At 48.1% G+C, this 19,329-nt stretch overlaps 1 protein-coding gene across 3 annotated transcripts in view; it reads right to left on the bottom strand.

Annotated features, from left to right (window-relative positions):
* Window positions 1–19,329, bottom strand: part of Tgfbr3 (transforming growth factor beta receptor 3) — a 182,110-nt gene that overhangs the window by 97,938 nt on the left and 64,843 nt on the right. For all 3 annotated transcript variants that reach the window (XM_038329129.1, XM_038329137.1, XM_038329146.1), the window contains one exon: window positions 12,374–12,558. In XM_038329129.1, coding sequence (XP_038185057.1) covers window positions 12,374–12,558 — 185 coding nt within the window. The remainder of the gene's footprint in view (window positions 1–12,373; window positions 12,559–19,329) is intronic.

The raw sequence follows: 19,329 nt of genomic DNA, 5'->3' as shown, positions 1-19,329 counted from the left end.
ACTTAGCTAGCTCTAAATTCCTGGGCTCAAGTGATTCTCCTATCTCAACCAAGTAGCTGGGACTATGGGCAACCAAACATGGGGGGAAGAGCTTGAAATACACGCTCTGAAGGATCTCCAAGGATACCTGGGGCTTCACAAACCACACCTTGACCCATGTGACTGTGTCCAAATCCTTATTGATGTGGCCATTCTAATCTCGTCTTCTGCTTTTTAGCCCCAATCTGACCCCACTATTATCCCAGTCTTCTCTCCCTGGGTTGGTAAGCTATTGCTACAAAGGGCCAAACAGTAACCATTTAAGACTTCAAAGGCCATATGGGTCTCTTCTATAGCATTCAACTCTGGCATCGTATGAAACAGCCACAGACAATAATACAAATAAATGCATATGGGTGTGTCCTAATAAAACTTTATTTACAAAAACAGACAACAGACCGACTAGTGGATAAACAAATTATGGTATTCCTCTACAGTAGAATGCTACTCAGGAACAAAAAAATAAATAACAGATACACATTGAAAACATACATGAATCTCTAGTGCATTATGCTAAGAGGAAGAAGCCAGCCATAAAAATCACCCTGTCACATGATTCCATGTATGTAATTGTCCAGGACAGACAAATCTAGGAAGAAAGGAGATTAGTGGTTGTTAGGCTGGGCAGAAGGCACAAAAATGGGAAGCGATATGTTTTCTTTGAGGGATAATGGACGTGTGGGATTAGATTAGAAGGCTATGGCTAGATAACAGGCCAAGCAACCTGTGGAAGGAAGGGTTTGCTGGGGTTCACATTTTGAGGGTACAGTCCACACTAGCGGGGAAGGCACAGCAGCAGAACCGTGGAACAGCTGGTCACACCAAATCCGAGCTCAGGAGGCAGACGGCAATGAGTGTTTGTGCCGTGTTCCCTTTCTCCAGGGCTCTAGCTCCTGCATTGAATGGTACCACTCATATTTAGATGAGACTTGCACTCAGTTAAGTAAGCTAGGTAATCCCTCAAGGCATGCCCAGAGATTTGTTTTGGTGATGAGGCTAGCTAGATGGGGTCAAATTGACAGTCATTACTAACAGAGCCAACTTATTGTACACCTCTATGAACATACTAAAGCCATTTTCAAACAGGTGAAACCTATGTATGTAAATGATCTCTCAATAGTTACTTAAAAGTAAATAAAGCAACAGGCAGTACTTGGCCTGAGGATGACGGTCACAGCCACACCACACACACCAAAGATCTTTCTTCCGTGTGGTTTCCAACCTTCCTCTGCGATGCAGAGGCTCCTATACTTTGCCAGGCAACAATGTGTCGACTTCTGGGTACCCTCCTCTCACCTGTACTCCATCCCATTCATGAGTTTCTGCCAAATCCTGCTAATGTCTTAAATTACACTGTCTGTCATGTTGCATCAAGCATATTCTTCTTTAATCCCATGCAGGTGCTGCAGACAGGATGAGGAAGAACCTAGTAAATAACTCAAGAAACGGGTTTGCGAATGAGTAAACAAATGGGTTCTGAGAGCATTATTTATGGAAGACTGGATTTATGAAGCTGTTCCCAGGCTAGGTAGAAACAATAGGAGCCTGAGGCTGAAGATGGCAGTCCCAGGAGACGGACTGAGGAAGCCACATGGTACGTGGAGAACAGAAATCCCAGGGGGATTTGGAGACAAAACTTGGTGACTGACCAAATGTAGGGCTTGAAGGGACCGCTAAATCTATGCTCAGATGTGAGATGGCGTGGTGACACTTGCGACACCCGGAAGGGACCTGGGAAATCAGCCCTGTGATAGGAGAACTGACTTACGAAGGCTCTGAAATTCCACTTCAGAGATAATTTTTTTAAATTAATGTTATTTGATGATTGACGGGCAAACAAGCCAGCCCAAAGTGCATAGAATGTCTCTCAGTCAAGGGCTACTATCACCTCCATGTCCTAGGCAGGAAGTCAGGGTTGGGGAAATAAGCAGCTCCTCAGGAGCCCACACGCAGAAGGTGACAGAACCAGGATTCACTTCATTAACGGCCATCAACCACGCGGCATCTCAGGCACCGGGACATGAAGTCCTAGAGAGAGACTCCACTGTGTCTCCTCTTGAGAGGCCCTCTTTCAGGAATCAGATGCAAGAGGTCAAAGGCGACAATCCAAGTCCTCAGAGAAGGCAGGCCACCCCAAGGACCACAGAGGAAAACAAGGCCAAACAGTGGCTTGGACCAGAACCCCCGAGAGGGAAAGAAGGGAAACTGAGGACACGCAGAAACAGACACAAAGGAAGCCAGACCACCAGACGAACAGCTTTTAGAAACCAAGATGGCAGTGCCAGGAAAAGGATGCTTAGCAACCTCAAAGGCATCAAAAGTAGGTAAGGGGTGGGAAGTGCTCTCCAGCAGGACGGGGCCCTGGGTGCTCTCAGTTCTGTCCACGGTGAGTGGATTGGTACTTTACCCTCTGCTCTGGCCCCCTCTGGAGACGACTTGAAGGCCCCTTCCCAGTCCCATTGGCCCATGAGTTGTTCAAAGAATATTGTGTGCTCCAGAGGGGAGCACAGGACAGAAATCAGGCAACAGGGAGGGCAGAAGGATTCCCAGATGTTCACTCTGGAGTTCAGAGACCCACCACCCAGCTCCCAAATAAACATGGAGATTTATTCTTACTTAAGAATGCCTGGCTTTACGGGCGGTGGTGGCGCACGCCTTTAATCCCAGCACTCGGGAGGCAGAGGCAGGTGGATCTCTGAGTTCGAGGCCAGCCTGGTCTACAAGAGCTAGTTCCAGGACAGGCTCTAGAAACTACAGGGAAACCCTGTCTCGAAAAAACCAAAAAAAAAAAAAAAAAAAAAGAATGCCTGGCTTTAGCTTGGCTTATTTCTAGCCAGCTTTTCTTAAATTATCCCAGCTCCCTTTGCCTCTGGGTTTTTACCTTTCTCTATTCTATACACCTCTCTTTTCTTCTTTCTCTGTGGCTGGCTGTGTGGCTGTGTGCCTGAGTGGCTGTGTGTCTGTATGGCTGTGTGTCTGTGTGTCTGTGTGTCGTCTGTGTGTCTGGTGGCTAGCTGTGTGTCTGTGTGGCTGTGTGTCTGCGTGGCTGTGTGGCTGTGTGGCTGTGTGTCTGTGTGTCTGTGTGGCTGTGTGGCTGTGTGGCTGTGTGTCTGTGTGTCTGTGTGTCTGGGTGGCTGGTCCTTGGCGTCCTCCTCTCCTCCTTTTCTTGCTCCTAGCTCTTCCTCTCTCAAGCCTAGATTCCTCCCCCTCCTCTTTCTGCCCACCAGCCCCACCAATTCATTCTCCTGCCTCACTATTGGCCGTTCAGCTCTTTATTAGACCAATTGGGTATTTTAGACAGGCAAAGTAACACAGCTCCACAGAGTTAAAAGAAGGCAACACATCTTTGCATCATTAAGCAAATATTCCACAGCATAAACAAATGTAACACATCTTAAAATAATATTCCACAACAGAGGGGGGAGAAGAGGAAAAGGGAGAAACAAGATATTGCCTAGAGGCCTCTTTAAAGTGGGGGACGAAAAAGTAAAATAAATATGTCTAATTTATACAGAAATATTTCAAAAACGCAGTCAAGGAAAGGATGGAAGGTAATATAATAAACACTCCCGTTTAATTCTTCAAATAAACTTATTAGTAGTAAAATTCCCTTTATTCTCCAATAAAATGTCAAGATAGCAGATAAGATGGGCAAGTGGATGCTGGGCACACACACACTGGGCATCTGCCCAACTGGCATCGCCGGGGGCTCAGACTGTTGACAGGTCTGCTCCTTGCATTATTTTATGGCTTTTATATGCTATTAGCAATGCTAACAGGGAAAATAAACCTCATTTTCAAATGTGGAGGGCGTTCATGTAGAAACATGCTCTAACAAGAGTCCAGGCGATTTAAAGAGTCAAGAGCAGCGACCGTACAGATCAAGGATGTGACCCTAACCTCCAGGAAGATCAGACACCACACTGGGGGGGGGGGGGGGGAATACTGTTGCCGGGCAGATTTAAAAGGAGTCCAGGAGAGGAGGAAGAGGCAGGCAGGTTAAGAAGAAGGTTGTTTGGATTTTCTCCCAATCTACCAGCTCGGGACAGCATAGAATGCAACCCGGATTTACATCACACTGAACGGAGTCCACGTGGCTCCATTTCCCTGCTGGGGCAGGGGTCTAACCTAAGCTCTGATGGCAGTTTTACACCATGTGGACAGTCCAGCGGTAAATGGCAGGGTTTAACCAGCCCGAGTCCTGGTAGGAAAGCTGTAACTTCTTCACTCAGTGTTTCCTGGTTGTTTGTTTTCTTTTCTTTTCTTTCTTTCTTTCCTTTTTTTTTTTTTTTTTTTTTTTTTTTTTTTTTTTTTTTTTTTTTTTTTTTTGCCAAACCTGGTGTTGACTAGTACCCCTGGTTTTCAAATTCAGAATTCTAAAATTGGTTTGGAAGTTCTTAGTTGAGAGTTGGCTATCGTTTCGGATTACACGTCTTGCCCCAACTTGTTAGAAACCACCCTGAACAGAGCAGTTTCAGCTCCGGGCGTACTGATTTCTGTGACGACATCCTTGCCTTGCTGTCTCCCATGCTGCTCCTCTTCCCAGGCCTGGCCTGTCACTATCACACTGCTCAGCATCAGCATCATTTAAGCCACACTGGGTGTCTTCAAGCGAAGGGAGGACCCTTCTTCAATGATGCGAATGTCCTATCCAGTTAGGTTCTCTGGTCCCATGGGTCAGACTAACTCCCTTTGAAGGGAAGAAAGCTATTTCTCCTGGAGGTGGTGGAGTGAAAGAGGGGAGAGAGAGATCTGGGGACATTTAATAACCCTGCTACAGTCTATGATACAATGAGGAGTTTAGGAATAATCCTCCCTGCCACCCTGGAGTGACTCTACTCCCAAGGTCAGGCAGTGCTTATGTCAGATAAAGCTTGTCACGTCAAGGCCGGCGAGACAGCTCAGTGGGCAAACCCACTGACAGCCAAGCCTGGGGACCTGAGGGAGATCCCAGAATCCACTGGGGAAAGAAGAGAGCTGACTCCCACAAGCTGTCCTCTGACCTCTGCACACACTCAACATGGCATACACGGGAGAGCACACACATAACCCCGAATATCAACCCATCAGTAAACTGATGTCATTCTTTTAAAAAGAAAGGATGCGGGAAGGTAGCTGAGTTACCAAGGTAGCTAGAGAACATGCCTAGTGTTTAGGAGGCCTTGGGTTTGATACCCAGCACTGAAACAAAACACATATAGTATTTTGTTTTTAAAAAGAAAGAAACCAAGTTTCGTCAGTGTCTATGTACGTGAGCAGTTGACGTCCACACTAGTTTATTGACAACGATTATGTAGGTTGCATATAAGGTGTCAGGAATGCAAAAAACCTCTTGGGGCTGAAGGCTTGTTTCCTTTTTATATATGCACAGGACTCATATTGGGAACACATTCGTGATTAACCGCAGAACAGACACACTCCCCTTAGGGAATAACATGCTCCCCTTGGGGAATAAATGCAGCTAGTTTAGTGGCATGCTGCTTTGTCATGTTTGGGGAATAAACGCAGCAGTTTAGTGGCATGCTGCTCTGTCGTGTTTTCCAAACATCTACCCTTAAGTGGCATATCTGTTCCTTTTTGAGATGGGTCCAGACAAGACATACTCTTTCCTCCCTCTCCAAGTACTGCTGTGGCTGACTTTTAAAGAGTAAGGGAGGAAAAGACAAAAGTTGCTCATGTGTTAATGTCATAGAAACAGAAGGAAAGACTAGATGCTGACAGACAGGTGAACAAGGAAGAAAAAGTCATCCAGGCAGCGGCTGGTTACACGGAGTTATCCAAAGACGTGAACTCAGAGAGGATCTTACTTCACCGTGGGTGGGGGTCTCTTCTTCATTTGCCAGCGCCCCCTCCCCAACACACAGCCAAAGCAGATGTAGTTAGAAGCACCAGCTCTCATGTAGTGTCTAATGACTTGAATGACAGCCACAGAAAGCTTCTGGAGACTTGAAAAGGAGGTGGAAGTTCCTCGGCAGAGGTGTTCCAAGGGAGCCCAGCGATGGCTCCTGAGGTTGAGCTCTGTGTTTTATAATTGCTGGCATTTGCTATGCTAATCCTAAACCACACAAAAGAAGAGGCCTCACAAAAGAAGAGGCCTCAATTGCAATACTACTGTAAAGCCCTGAGGGAATTAAAACAGCAATGACAATGGACCAAGAACAAGAACCTCCTGTGACTTGCCTGTGCCCAAACCTGAACCCTCCCTGGTACAGCCACCTCCACTGAGTAACTGGCAGAGCTCACTTAGCCTGGGATAAAGTCACAGCTTAAAAGAGGCCATCTCAGAGTAGACAGAGACTGCTTACAGGCGGGAGGCCCACTCACCACTGGTGGCACGACCTCTCAAAGCTCAGATGTCCCCTTCCACTCAGACAGCCAAGCTTCCCTTTCAGGCTGCCCAGGGCTACCTGAGTGTCTGTGAGCATCTGGCAAGGGGAGGCCCACTGTGGCCTGTACCACCAGACTGTTGTTACCATTATCTGAGGGTCTGTGAGCGTCTAGCAAGGGGAAGCCTACTGTGGCCCTTACCACCAGACTGTTACTACTGGCAAGGGGAGGCCCACTGTGGCTTGTACCACCAGAACTGCTGTTACCATTGTCTGGGGATAAGAAAGCAGTTAAAAGGACAGTAGCACATTTTGGGTCTTTCCTTCCTTCTCTTTCTCCTACTCTGGTCTTTCCTACCCCCAGGAAAAGGCCAGGAAGGGACAGCTTGCATACGGAGGGATGGCATACTGAGAGAACAGCTTAGAGCCACATGTGTGATTAACACAGCCATCGGCACAACCATCAAGGAGCTGGAGCCACACTTCGGACTCTGTCATAGTAAATACACAAACCCACACGGCCAGCAAAGCACGCTTTCTCTCCTCACCTTTCACGTCTGCTCACAAAGCTGATGTGTCTGTCGTTGGGAGCTCACCCCAAATCCTCTTTTAGAAGGAGGCTGAGAAGCAAACACATCAAATTATGAGGGGCTACGAGCTTTCTGGCAGGTGGAGTTATTAAACCTGGTGCCTTTCCCACGGCAGCGAGGCCTCCTGATTCTCACGTCAGCCCTGCAGCCAGGCTCACCCGCTCACTAACAACACTTCGTGGGCCGAGTCAGAGGCCTGGGAGAGTGCACGAAGCCCTGGGCCCAAATCCCAACACCACATACACGGAACATGGTAGTACACAGGTGTAATCACAGCACGCTGAGAGGTGGACATTTAATCCCCATCCCTCCCCACCCCCAAAAAGAACGGTGTCTCTTTCAACATCGGAACAGATGTAAATAAGAGTCCATGTCTCCTCATGTGTAGCTGTGCAGGAGGCTCGTGTGTAGTGGTGCAGGAGGCTGACCCTTGTGTGTAGCCGTGCAGGAGGCCGACCCTCGTGTGTAGCCGTGCAAGAGGCTGGCCCTCTCATGTGTAGCGGTGCAGGAGGCTGACCCTCGTGTATAGCGGTGCAGGAGGCCGACCCTCGTGTGTAGCCATGCAGGAGGCTGGCCCTTTCATATGTAGCGGTGCAGGAGGCTCATGTGTAGTGGTGCAGGAGGCTGACCCTCATGTGTAGCGGTGCAGGAGGCTGACCCTCGTGTGTAGCGGTACAGGAGGCTGACCCTCATGTGTAGCGGTGCAGGAGGCTGACCCTCATGTGTAGCGGTGCAGGAGGCTGACCCTCGTGTGTAGCGGTGCAGGAGGCTGGCCCTCATGTGTAGCGGTGCAGGAGGCTCATGTGTAGTGGTGCAGGAGGCTGACCCTCATGTGTAGCGGTGCAGGAGGCTGACCCTCAGCAGTCTTTTGGGTTAGAAACAATGAGATAGGTGGGAAAAGACACACCAACCCAGGAAACAGATCACAAGAAGAAACAAAAAGACAGGAAACAAGCTGTCACTGGCCCGCCATCTAGCGAAAGCACATTGCTACAGCCAGGCTCTGAGGGTGCTGTGACCCCTCTCAGGAGGTGTCCCAAGGCACCGGACTCCCGGCTTCACAGAGAGGAGGGGGTTGCTTACTCAACAGGCACTAGGTGTGGACAGCAAGACTGCTCAGAGAGCAAAAATACTTGAAGACCTGCGTTTGAGTCCTGGAGAAGACGGAAGGCAGGAGATGACTTCCAGGAACATTCCTCCTCACCACCCACTCAGCCCAGCCCACCTATAGATGATGACGGTAATAGTGTTTCTAATCAAAGCAATGCAAATGGATGGAAATAGAAAACACCATCATGAGTGAGGTAACCCAGGCCCAAAAAGATGAACATGGGATGTACTCACTCATAATTGGTTTCTAGCCATAAATAAAGGACATCGAGCCTATAATTCGTGATCCTAGAGAAGCTAAATAAGAAGGTTAATCCAAAGAAAAACATATAGTTATCCTCCTGGATATTGGAAGTAGACAAGATTGCCGGACAAAAAAATGGGAACTCGGGGGTGGGGTGAGATGGGGCTAAGGGGAGATGGGGAGAGAAAAGTGTGAAGTGGAGGATGGGGAGAGCTTGGGGGAATGGGATGGTTGGGATATAGGAAGGGTGGATATGGGAACAAGGAATTATATATCTTAATTAAGGGAGCCATTCTAGGGTTGGCAGAGACTTGACTCTAGAGGGGTTCCCAGGTGTACAGGAAGATGCCCCCAGCTAGTTCCTTGGGCAGCTGAGGAGAGGGAGCCAGAAATGTCCAGATCCTATTGCCATACTCATGAATATCTTGCATATCACCATAGAACCTTTACCTGGCGTTGGATGGAGAAAATGACAGAGCCCCACATTGGAGCACCGGACTGAGCTCCCAAGGTCCTGATGAGGAGCAAAAGGAGGGAGATCATGAGCAAGGAAGTCAGGACCGTGAGGGGTGCGTTCACCCATTGAGACAGTGGGACAGATCTAACGGGAGACCACCAAGTCCAGTTGGAATGGGACTGATGGAACAGGGGACCAAACCGGACTCTCTGAATGTGGCTGACGGTGGAGGAGGACTGAGAAACCAAGGACAACGGCGATGGGCTCACTGTGAGCCTTGTCAGTTTGGTTGCTCACCTTTCTGGACTTAGGGGGAGTTGGGAGGACCTTGGACTTAACATAGTGAAGGGAACCCTGATGGCTCCTTGACCTGGAGAGGGAGGGAGTCGGGGTATGGGTGGAGAGGAAGGGAGGGAAGGGGGAGGAGGAGAGAAGGAGATGGAAATCTTTAATAAAAAAATGAGAAAAAAAATAAAAGAAAAAAAGAAAGTAATAACACATTCAATGAACACATAATCTACTCTCTCAGGGCCTTTGGCCTCATCTCTCCTCTGTATTCGGAGCCTTTGGCCAGGCTCCTGCTCACTTCTCTCCAGGCTGCTATTTCCCAAGCCTGTGATTACATACAAGAGGTAGGTCCCAGATGAAGAAACCCTAATTCTAGATCTAGCTTCCCCAGGCTCATGCCAGCAGAGAGCCAGGGGAACAGGACATCCTGACAGGCTGTAGCAAGCCCATTCCCCTCAGGCCCACGTGACCATTTATCCCACCTTCCCTCAAATCTTGTCAACTTGCCGGTGACCACTTCCAGGTGCAGACTCTTGTCACCTCTGCTGAAGAAAATAGGAAATCTCTCCTCAGATGAAGCTCGTTAACGGCATCCAGGAAGTAGGGACTTGGTCAAAGGTTAGAGAAGGGGGGGTCTAGCATAGCCCTGACGCTGATCTGTACTAATTAGCTGAGGGCAAGGAGGGTTGGTCTCATAATTCCTTCATGTTCAAGAATGACACCAGGGAAGAACTACTATAGAGAGCCAGACACGCACAGGTGGGCAGGGCAGTGCAGCAATTCTGTGACTAGTTTGTAAGCAAAGGCATTCCTTTCTCTCTTTTTTTTTTAATTTTGAAAAATACTTGACTTAAATAATTGGTATAGACTTTACAAAGTCCACTTGCCTCTGGTCCTTCTACATACACCCCCAAACAGGACAGCCATTACAGTTAGCATAGCCCAGACCACACCATAGCTACAAAAACCAAGCTATCCAGTGAGAATAATAACAACAACAACAACAAAATGAAGTTTAGGTTGAAAGATGAAGCAATTTTAATTGAAAAAAGGAAGGGGGGTAGAATTGGCCAAAGTTGACTTTATGAGCTAATTAGAACACTGTGAAGTCCAAAGGACTTTAAAACAAAATAGAGATAGAATTCATGTACCACCAAATTCAAATTATAATCCAATCATTTTCATATAGTTGTCAGGCTGTGTAACCATCACCGTGATTTAATTTTAAGATATTTATTCCTCCATCCCTAAGACCCTCACTACCGATACTCAACCCACACCTCCCTTCCTGTCTAGCCCTAAGCAAACACACACTTAACTCCTGCCTCTCTGTGTCTGTGTATTCTGTACACATCATTACAGTGCAATTACACAATGCATAGGTGTGAGCCTACCATTTACTTAGCCTGTGCCGTGGGTGTACCTGTATCTCTGTGCCTTTTTAATCATCTGATAACCTTCCAATGGGTGGATATACCACATTTAACTTAGCCCATTCCTCAGATGGCAGTCCTTCAAGGTATCTCTAAGTTTTAAGTGTTATAAATAGCACCGGAAATTTTTATGGGTGCTTTGGTTGTGTGTATCTCCTGGAGTAGTAGTGCTAACACACAGACTGGGTAACCTATTTCAAAACTATTAGCAGAGGCAGGAATTGGAGAAGAAGGTTTAACACTCCACCCTACCTTGGCCATCAACAAACCCTTCCACCTCTTCCTTGTGTCATCCTCAATACTCATGTGTGCTCCGAGGTCTGCTATACGACAGCTCTGCAGAGTCGGTTGGAGCGTCCAAGTCCCGACATGATGTCTGAAAGCAGGCTGGAGCTACAGCCACCTAACCCTGAAAGGTCTCCAGGAAGGCCACAGTGCACTTCCCCTTGGCGGTCTACTGGCAGAAATGCCTTTACATCCGTGCCACAGAGCATGTATGCACTGGCTGCACAGGCATGGCATGAGCACGGTTTGGGGCTGCCCTGCACAAGGCCTCTCGCTGGCCTTGCCAGGCCCCTAGCTAGCCACACATCCTCTGCACTGCCAATCTCATCAAATCCACTTTCAGGGTCTGCAGAAGTATCGCACGATTTAACACTAAGAATTTTTGGTTGTTGACATTCCTGCAACAGCCCGGACTTTCTTTTTCCTCCTCACTCCCTCTGAGAGAAGCATATATAAAATGAGTAATTGCTACGCCGAGGAATTGCTGGAGTCAGCAAGGCCTCACAGGGGTTGTATTTCCGACCCCCTGCTCCCCTCCCACCGCAAACTCTCCCACATACACTGAGAATTAAAGACACATTACTGGGATAAAGAAATCTGACCTGAAAAATGTGTTGCAGCCACAATGGCAAGCCACCAAGAGGCTTGACAATAATTTCCAACGGAGCTGGAGAGGGCTAGATGCCCTGACTCTGAAATGAGCCAACACTGCACACTTCCATCAGATTAAGTCAGTTCTGTTTTCCTAGTAGAATTCCATGCTTGCGCTACCCCCACAGACCCCAAAAGGCAAGGAGATGCCCGCAGCACATAGACAAGCAAATGTAGAATTCACTTTCCTGACCAAGAAAAAACTGAAAGAAAAATTCCATTTTACAGCTGTCTTCCTGAACTCCACATCATTGGGAGTTACTGAGGATGCTTTTTCCTTAGGGAGACAGTCCTTGCCTGGAGTTACTGTGGATGCTTTTTCCCTAGGGAGACAGTCCTTGCCTGATAACATTGCTGGCACATAAACTAAAAATGACAACTGTGTGTTGTTTTTGTGGGAAAACCCATCCTCTCAAAAGTGACAAGGAGACCATTAATCCACAGTCTAAGCTATAGAGTCATGGGGAAGAATGGATCATTTGCCCCTGAAACTCGTGTCCCCACACCTGTAGCCTGACCTGTAAAATGAACAAAATGAAGGAACCCCAAGCCAGGGCATCGCTTCCAACAGTCCTCAGCCCAGAGCAAACACTGAACAATCACGAGCTTGCTTCCCCATCTTCCCCATGACCACCAAGACTGCCATCTTGGAAAAGATATCTCAATGACAATAAGAGCTCCCCTCAGGGTACTGCATTTTTTCTAGAGTTTTTTCTGACCCGTCTTTCGGGAGCAATACATTCATAAGATACAGTTAGATGAAAAGAAAGGAGTAAAGATGAAAGATAATTTAAAATCTTAGGTAAATGGGCCAACGAGACAGCACAGCAGGTAGCAGTGCCTTCATTACAAGGCTGATGACTTGAATTCTGATCCTCAGGACCCAAGACAGAAGTGTAGAATCCATGCTCAGAGCTGTCTCTGACTGGGATGGCAACACCGGCACCTACCTCCTTCTGCAGCCACCCTGCTCCCTGGTTCGCAATGCGGAGGTTTAGGACGTGAACCTCCTGGGGCAGCCCAGTTGTGCCTCTGCTGGCACAGCCAGACAGGACGGTGAAACTCTCCATCAGAGCCTGGACAGGATGAGAGGCGTTGATCGGTGACAGCTCACACGGGGTGCTGGGCTCTGGACCTGCAGACAGAATCACAGACATGAGCTGTTCAGCAAGAGTAGAGACACTGTGGGTGATGGCTTCGCTGCTAACCCAGCTGAGAAGCCCTTGTGACTCGGTTGTTTTCAAAACTCATCCTCTGAAATCCCAATCTTTTCAATTTTTGGCATAATTTTGATTTCTAGATTCTCTCTAGGCTCACAGTCACCAATGTATGTATCCCTTTGGATGAAGGATACCTTCCATTTGACATTTGTGCTTTTAATTCCTCTCTTGGAAGAAAGCCTGAGATTGCTGAAATAAATTATTTAAAGTTCAAATAATACTAATACACAAATAATATTAAAGACCAAAATTAAATATTAAAGACCAAAAAATATTAAAGACCCTGAATAGTCTGATACCTTTTAAGAGTTTTTCTTTATTAGGAATAATACAAAACAAAATGTGTTAAGAAGAGGAATTTGAAGCCAGACCTCCATGGCCAAGTTTGGGGCAGAGGTGAGGAAAACCGTCCCTCAACAGGCAGAGTCTGAGCAGCGCTACAAATCAGAAAAGCAGAACTCTGGTCATAGTTGGCTCCTGCAGACTCGTTTTCCATTCCTTGAGCCAATGAAACTTTCGATTTTAAACCATCCGTCTACTCCTCTCTGCCTCTAATTCCCAACTGCCCCCTACATTAAGAAGGCTGCACCCTTCAAGCTCCCCAAGCCAGCTCTATAGCAAGGGAGTCCTTCTAACCTAGGGAGCCCAATTCTACAACTGTTCATACAGAGACGCCCGCCCTTCCTATCTCAGACGCCCATTACTCTGAGAACTGCTAAGCCTGAGCCCCTTCGCAGGGTGCACAATCAGACTTGGTTTGATCTAGCCTCCCGTCCTTCCAACCTCACTCCCTTCTTGGTGGGAGATTCTCAACTCCCTGCCTCTACTCCAGTTTGCCACAGTCACCCTTCAGCTCCAGCCCCACCCACAAGCTGGAGGGGGTACTGTTCCATTCCTCACCTCTTCACACACACCCACAATCTATTTGCTTATCTCCTCTGTTACATTTACCACAGTGACTACAGGTGAATACGCCTGCTACAGCCAGTCAACAATACACCTGTCCACCTCCCTGATGGCTACGTTATTCATACCCATCACTAGGCTCTCAGGACCCCACTCTAGCGCCTGGCCCTCCCTCCCTCCCCCTCCTCTCCCCATCCACTCCTGGCCTGCAGTTGGCTACAAGGGACTAGTGAGAAATGGGATCCGACAGGGATATGAGCTGCAGTTCCTCTACCTCTCAGCTTCATCCCATGTTGATAAACATCTGGGAGGAGGAAATGAGATAATGAGGGTACCCAGGAATTGTCACCCCCAAAATACACAATCTTGGTATGTTAGCTGTTGAAATGAAAGGAATTCTGAGATGCCTGCCTTCCCTCTGGTGCTTTTGTGTGGGTTTAAAGTCTGGACCTCACAGAAGAAAACAACCCCCCTCTGGTCGTACCCCGGGACTTCCACTGACTGAGCTCATGACAGGCTGAGAGAACACAGCATGTCAACATACCTGTCCACGTCCCATTCAATATTCCAGAGAGGTCATTGCAAACCTTTGTCATCCCTGTGTATCTGTCCTAGGCCCCTCTTGTTCTCTAAGCCTGCTGTGTTCTCCTAAAAATCATTTTCAAACCCTCGGATTTCCCAGACCCACAATCCCTCCCTCCAAAGTGGAGCAGATGTTTCTGGATTTTTGATTTATCACATCCCTGTGAATTTTCTTCTTTCGCAATAAATTCCTAGTCTCACTCTCCTTTTTAATCCGTGTTTGTCGGTGTGTCCCAAAGACGTATCAGAAGGCAGAGGTGCCTAGAATTCTTCACTGGCCCCTGGGATGAGTGCTGGGACTGTGGCCACAGGGCGCCACCAAGCTTCAACCTTTGCTAAGGGGACCCAGATCAAAGTCCTGGGCGCATTCCGGTGAATTCCTCCTGCTTTCTAAGTAACAAACACATTCTTTAGAACTGCAGACTCAGTCTCAAACAAACACCACTCGAAATTCTGGACTAGCCACTGTCATACCCCAATGCTATGTCATAAACAGGCACCCCACCTACTGGGCCACGTCTATTTCGGGACTCACAGAAATTATCTAGGTTGATAATAGCAATCTGGTCTGAAATGGAAGCATGTGCCTATTCAAACAATCGCTGCCACTCCATTGCTGGATGGTGCCCAGCTGCTTGCAGAGAAGGCAGGAGGTGGTGAAGGAAGAGGCTGCCACAGCAATGGTGGGGGGTGAAACTGTGGGGGAGCATCAGAGAAAGTCTGTTCCCCGATTCTGGGGACGTAGATGATACAATAACCACTGTGCTTGGGAACTAAATTGGTTTCAGAGCCTCCTGCCATGAATTTACAATGATTACAAATTAAACACAATAGAAATATGGTCCGTCATTTGACCCAAAACCCATCTACGAAGGGGCCTGCAATCTGCTTGACGTGCCTTTCCTCTGCAAGGCCATCATCCCTCCTCAGATTCTCCCAGGAAGAGCCGACTGCTCTTGCTTGGGGTACAGCTCCAGCCCAAGGTCAAATGGAAGACACACACAGTCTAGGGAAATCACAGCGGGACAATGCCCTTTCTAAGATCCCTCTGTAGTCCTTGTCTAAGTATACCCTGTGCTGTGTTCTGGATCTTAATGCACTCTTGAGGCCCAGGTCCTGGCATGATGGCTGTCTCTTCCTGAGCTATGGAGTAGCTACCACATTTCCAGGAGATGGGCATAGGGCAAGGTAGTCACTGGAGGCCCAGGAAGGGGGGCACGGACTTCCAGGCCCTTCCCCCTGAAATGGCACATTAACCGCAAACCATCTTCCCCTTAATCACACCCTAGGCCTTCAGTTACAGCGGCAGAAAACCGACCGGCACGGTACAATGTGTTCTCGACATTCTGGAGTTTTGTGGTTACTCACTATATGTTCTTCCCCACAAGTTTGGAAAACAAAAACAAAAAGGAAGCCCACAGCCTATGACTCGGCATACACTAAAATCAAACGAAAAGTACAAATACTGCATGTATATGAGTGATTATTTGCCACCACCGCAAAGCATAAGAAAGCTGGGGAGATGGCTTGGTTGGTAGAGTGACTGCCATGTGAGACCTGGACCCTGATCCCCAGCATCCACCTAAAAGCCATGTGTGGTAGAAAGTAACCGTAGCTACTGGGGAGGCAAACCAAGCAGATCTCCAGCGCTCACTGGCCAACAGCCCAGCTAACGAGCTGGGGTCAGTGAGAGACTCTGCCTCGAAACATAGTGTGGAGAGCGACGAAGGAGAGACCTGGCATTGGCTCTCGCCCCCACGCACACATCCGTGTACGCAAAAAAACAGAGCTAACAAATCTTAAAGATTGTATAAAATGCCTTCAGCAGCTCAATCTACTGTCAGACAGATAGAGTAAATACAAAAATGAAATCATCCCTGTTTAGCCAGCTCCTACTCTGCTGGGCAACGCCAGATGCTGCACAGCATGGGGGGGGGTACCCTCCCCATCTTAGGTAAAAAGGATGATTCCCCGTATGTGTCTGCTCTAAGGTCACCTGAGGGCTCAGAGGAGGACCTGCCTCTGGCCGACAGCAGTCTGAGGAGCAAGACTGGGCTGTGCCCACACAGTCTAAGGGAATAAAGCAAACAAAAACAAACAAACAAAACCCATCATAGGCGTGGGTGGTAAAGGATCCTGAGGTTTGTAACTTACTCTGAAATGCATCCAAAACGAAGATGTCCTGATGGACAGGCACGCATAAATCTGATAAAGCAACTATTACAGAATGCCCATTGTGGAATCTGGATCTGCAGCAAACATAGTTTCCACATCTTTTTATGTTGAAATGCTTCATTTTTTAAAACACTGGGAGGGGGGGGGATGCTTATAAAAAGCTATCAGGCCGGGACCACCTCCAGAAACCACAGACTGGGTGAGAGAGCAAAAGCCATTTCCTCTGACCCGGTGACTTTTCTCCAGGAATTCACCATAGAGAAATAGCTGGGTAAGTGTGCAGAGTACAGCATGCACCAATGGCGAAACCAACACCCAGAGAGAGGACAGAAAGAAAATAAAGATTTCAAGACTCTCGATGTGGTGGTGTCCTTTTTAAAGGGGCCTCCTAAATTCTCACTGTCCAGGTGAAGCCCCAAACCACCCCAAGCCCGACCAGACCTAGCCTAGCCTCACGCCCAGCCCCATCCCCCACCACTTGCTCACTATGGTTTAGCCATTCTCCTGGCTCAGGCACCTGCCCGCTAGTAGTCTCCCAATACCAACTGCTCTCTCTCGAACTGTTCGGCACAGGGTCATCTCAAATGGAGGCTCCTGTCCCAGCCCTGTTTGCGGCTTCGCACAGTCATGTGACCAAGTTCTGAGAAGCAACCAATGGCTGCATGCATAGCTTCTTCCAAGAAGAGTCCTTACAAAAGGAAGGAGAGGTGTCCTGGGTTTTCCTTCTTCCTGCTGGAACGCAGATGCGATACACAGTGGTGGAGGTCCCCTTCAGCCTGCCCACACACTGCAGCGCCTGGCTACAGGCCAGAGCACACTCCATCTGGAAAGAGTGCAGTCCACTCTACGGGTCCCACCGCATGTGTCTTGGGGCACAGTGACAGTTTCTTTTCCAGCCACCCCCTGGAAAAGCCACTCCAGCCCCCAGGCCAACGCACCCGGAAGCTCTGTGATCTGTGCAGCTTCTCCACAGCCATGGGCTTCTCTTGTGGCCCTAGCTGGAAACCCATAGTCCTCCTCTTCCTATATAATCTTGTCCCTGTAATCAGAGACCAGTGAACAGGAACAAAGGCTCCCTCATCACCTTGAGAGGTAACATGGACACAGACTGCTGTTCTCTGCATCCATGAATACCTGTACTAAAAAAATCAGAAAAGGGCCTCGGACTTGTCTTGGTAGAATGCTTGCCCTCCGAGCACCTAAGAATTAGGTTTGGTGGCTCATGCCTGTAATCCCCGCACTCAGGAAACAGAGGCGGGAGGATCAGAAATTCAAAGAAATCCTTGGCCACATAGCAAGTACCAGGCCAGCTCTGGCTATAACACAAGACTGTCTCGTATAAACAAATAAACAAGCAAACAGGCCATACCCCTATGCTACTATTGCATAGCTAGAATCATCTTACAGATACTTGGTTTGAATCCTCACAGAAACTTCTATAAGTGGGTAGAATAAATCTAAGTTATTCCACTAAAGTAGATAATTGCAAGATGCCAAGTATTAATTAATGCATTAATGCAGTCAGAGATCCCCTCCAGAGCCGTCCCACACTTGTGCCTTCTCCACCAGATTTTCTGTTGCTTCTGACTAACTGCTAAATGCTTCGCCCTGAGTTATCCCTCCTGTCCTGCCCCCCAAAACAGCCAAATTTCCTGTGCCCTCCAAGTATAAGTTGAGTTGATCCTTCTCTGTTGGCTCTTTAGGAACTCCAGCCTCCTCAAATCTTCCTTCCTGCCCTGAGGCTGACTTGGTTCCATGCGTCATTCCTCCACATAGAGCACACCACAGTCATGCTGACAAGACCGTCACCGCATCAGACCCCTTCACAGAGCAGCATCTCCCAACAGTGACGCTGTGAGACACTTAGTGCCCAGCGCTGCTGCCTTGGGTGACAGACCCCGCGAAGAGACCCTGTGGAAGGGTCACACACCCTAGGTGTACTGTTTCTCATCCCTGTCATACAGCTGGGACGATGTAGCTGAAATTCTGGCTTGAGAGTGAAGGAAAGTCACACTCCACCAGCCAATAGCAGGAGCGGGCCGAGGAGACCATTTTCCTCAGATTCTAGGCCCAGCCTCTCCTGTAACAACAAAGTACCTACATCTGCTTTGCACTTCACAGGTCTTTACTGAGGACTCCATCAACAGACACATGAACAAAGCACAAACAAGCACATCTCACAATATACTATGATAAAAATCGATAAAAACCCAAACTGCTCAGTTCATACTTGTACTCAGCAGCTAACATAAAAGACTCCATGGCCTCATTCACCAAATCTCCTCCTTGTCCTTGGCAGTTAGTGATTGATTAACTGGACACACGGGAAACTACATAAGATCTGACTATCCCATCAATACCTAAATCCCCAGGTCTACTCACAGAGAAAAATGCAAATGGACTTGCCCCTCCCTTACATGCTTGAGCTGCACCCAGAATCCCAGCCTGAGCTCCGCGCTGGCGGAGGGCCAGTACCCAGCCTTGACAGAACGCAGATGAAGCTTTTGGGAACAGATGTGTTTGCTGCACACACTACGTCTAATCTACCTGTCCCCCAAAGCAACCATTGCCTTTCCACCTCACGTAACACGGACTCACACACAGAGGGAAGGGTATCGTTTGGGGGAGGGTACAGAAAGTTGTTCTCACATCTACGCAACGTGATCCGAGAGCATCTTAAATCCTGACCAACAAACTGACGCAGACATCTGGTACCTATTCCACACAATTTCCAGTATTCTGATTCCCCATATCGCCCAGTGCACTAATGAGAAACGTGTGTTCAGCTGTAATAAAAGTGGTAAAGATGCAATGGGAATTAAGGGTAACATTATAGCCTGGGACCAGGACATGGCAGTGGGGAGGTTTTTATTGCAACGACACCATTGGCTAATAAGAGTTTGTGTTACTGTACCCTAGGGGATTCTGCAATGCTGTCAACTTCGAAGAGGGACAAACTCCCACAGACTGTGGGACTGGGCACTGTAAGGCCTATTCTATCCCTGAGCAGAAAACCCCTTCTA

The sequence above is a fragment of the Arvicola amphibius genome, chromosome 1 (genome assembly GCF_903992535.2).
Source record: "Arvicola amphibius chromosome 1, mArvAmp1.2, whole genome shotgun sequence".
Lineage (NCBI taxonomy): Eukaryota > Metazoa > Chordata > Mammalia > Rodentia > Cricetidae > Arvicola > Arvicola amphibius.
The sequence above is the reverse complement of the archived record's forward strand: the minus strand, read 5'-3'. Positions and strand labels throughout refer to the sequence as shown.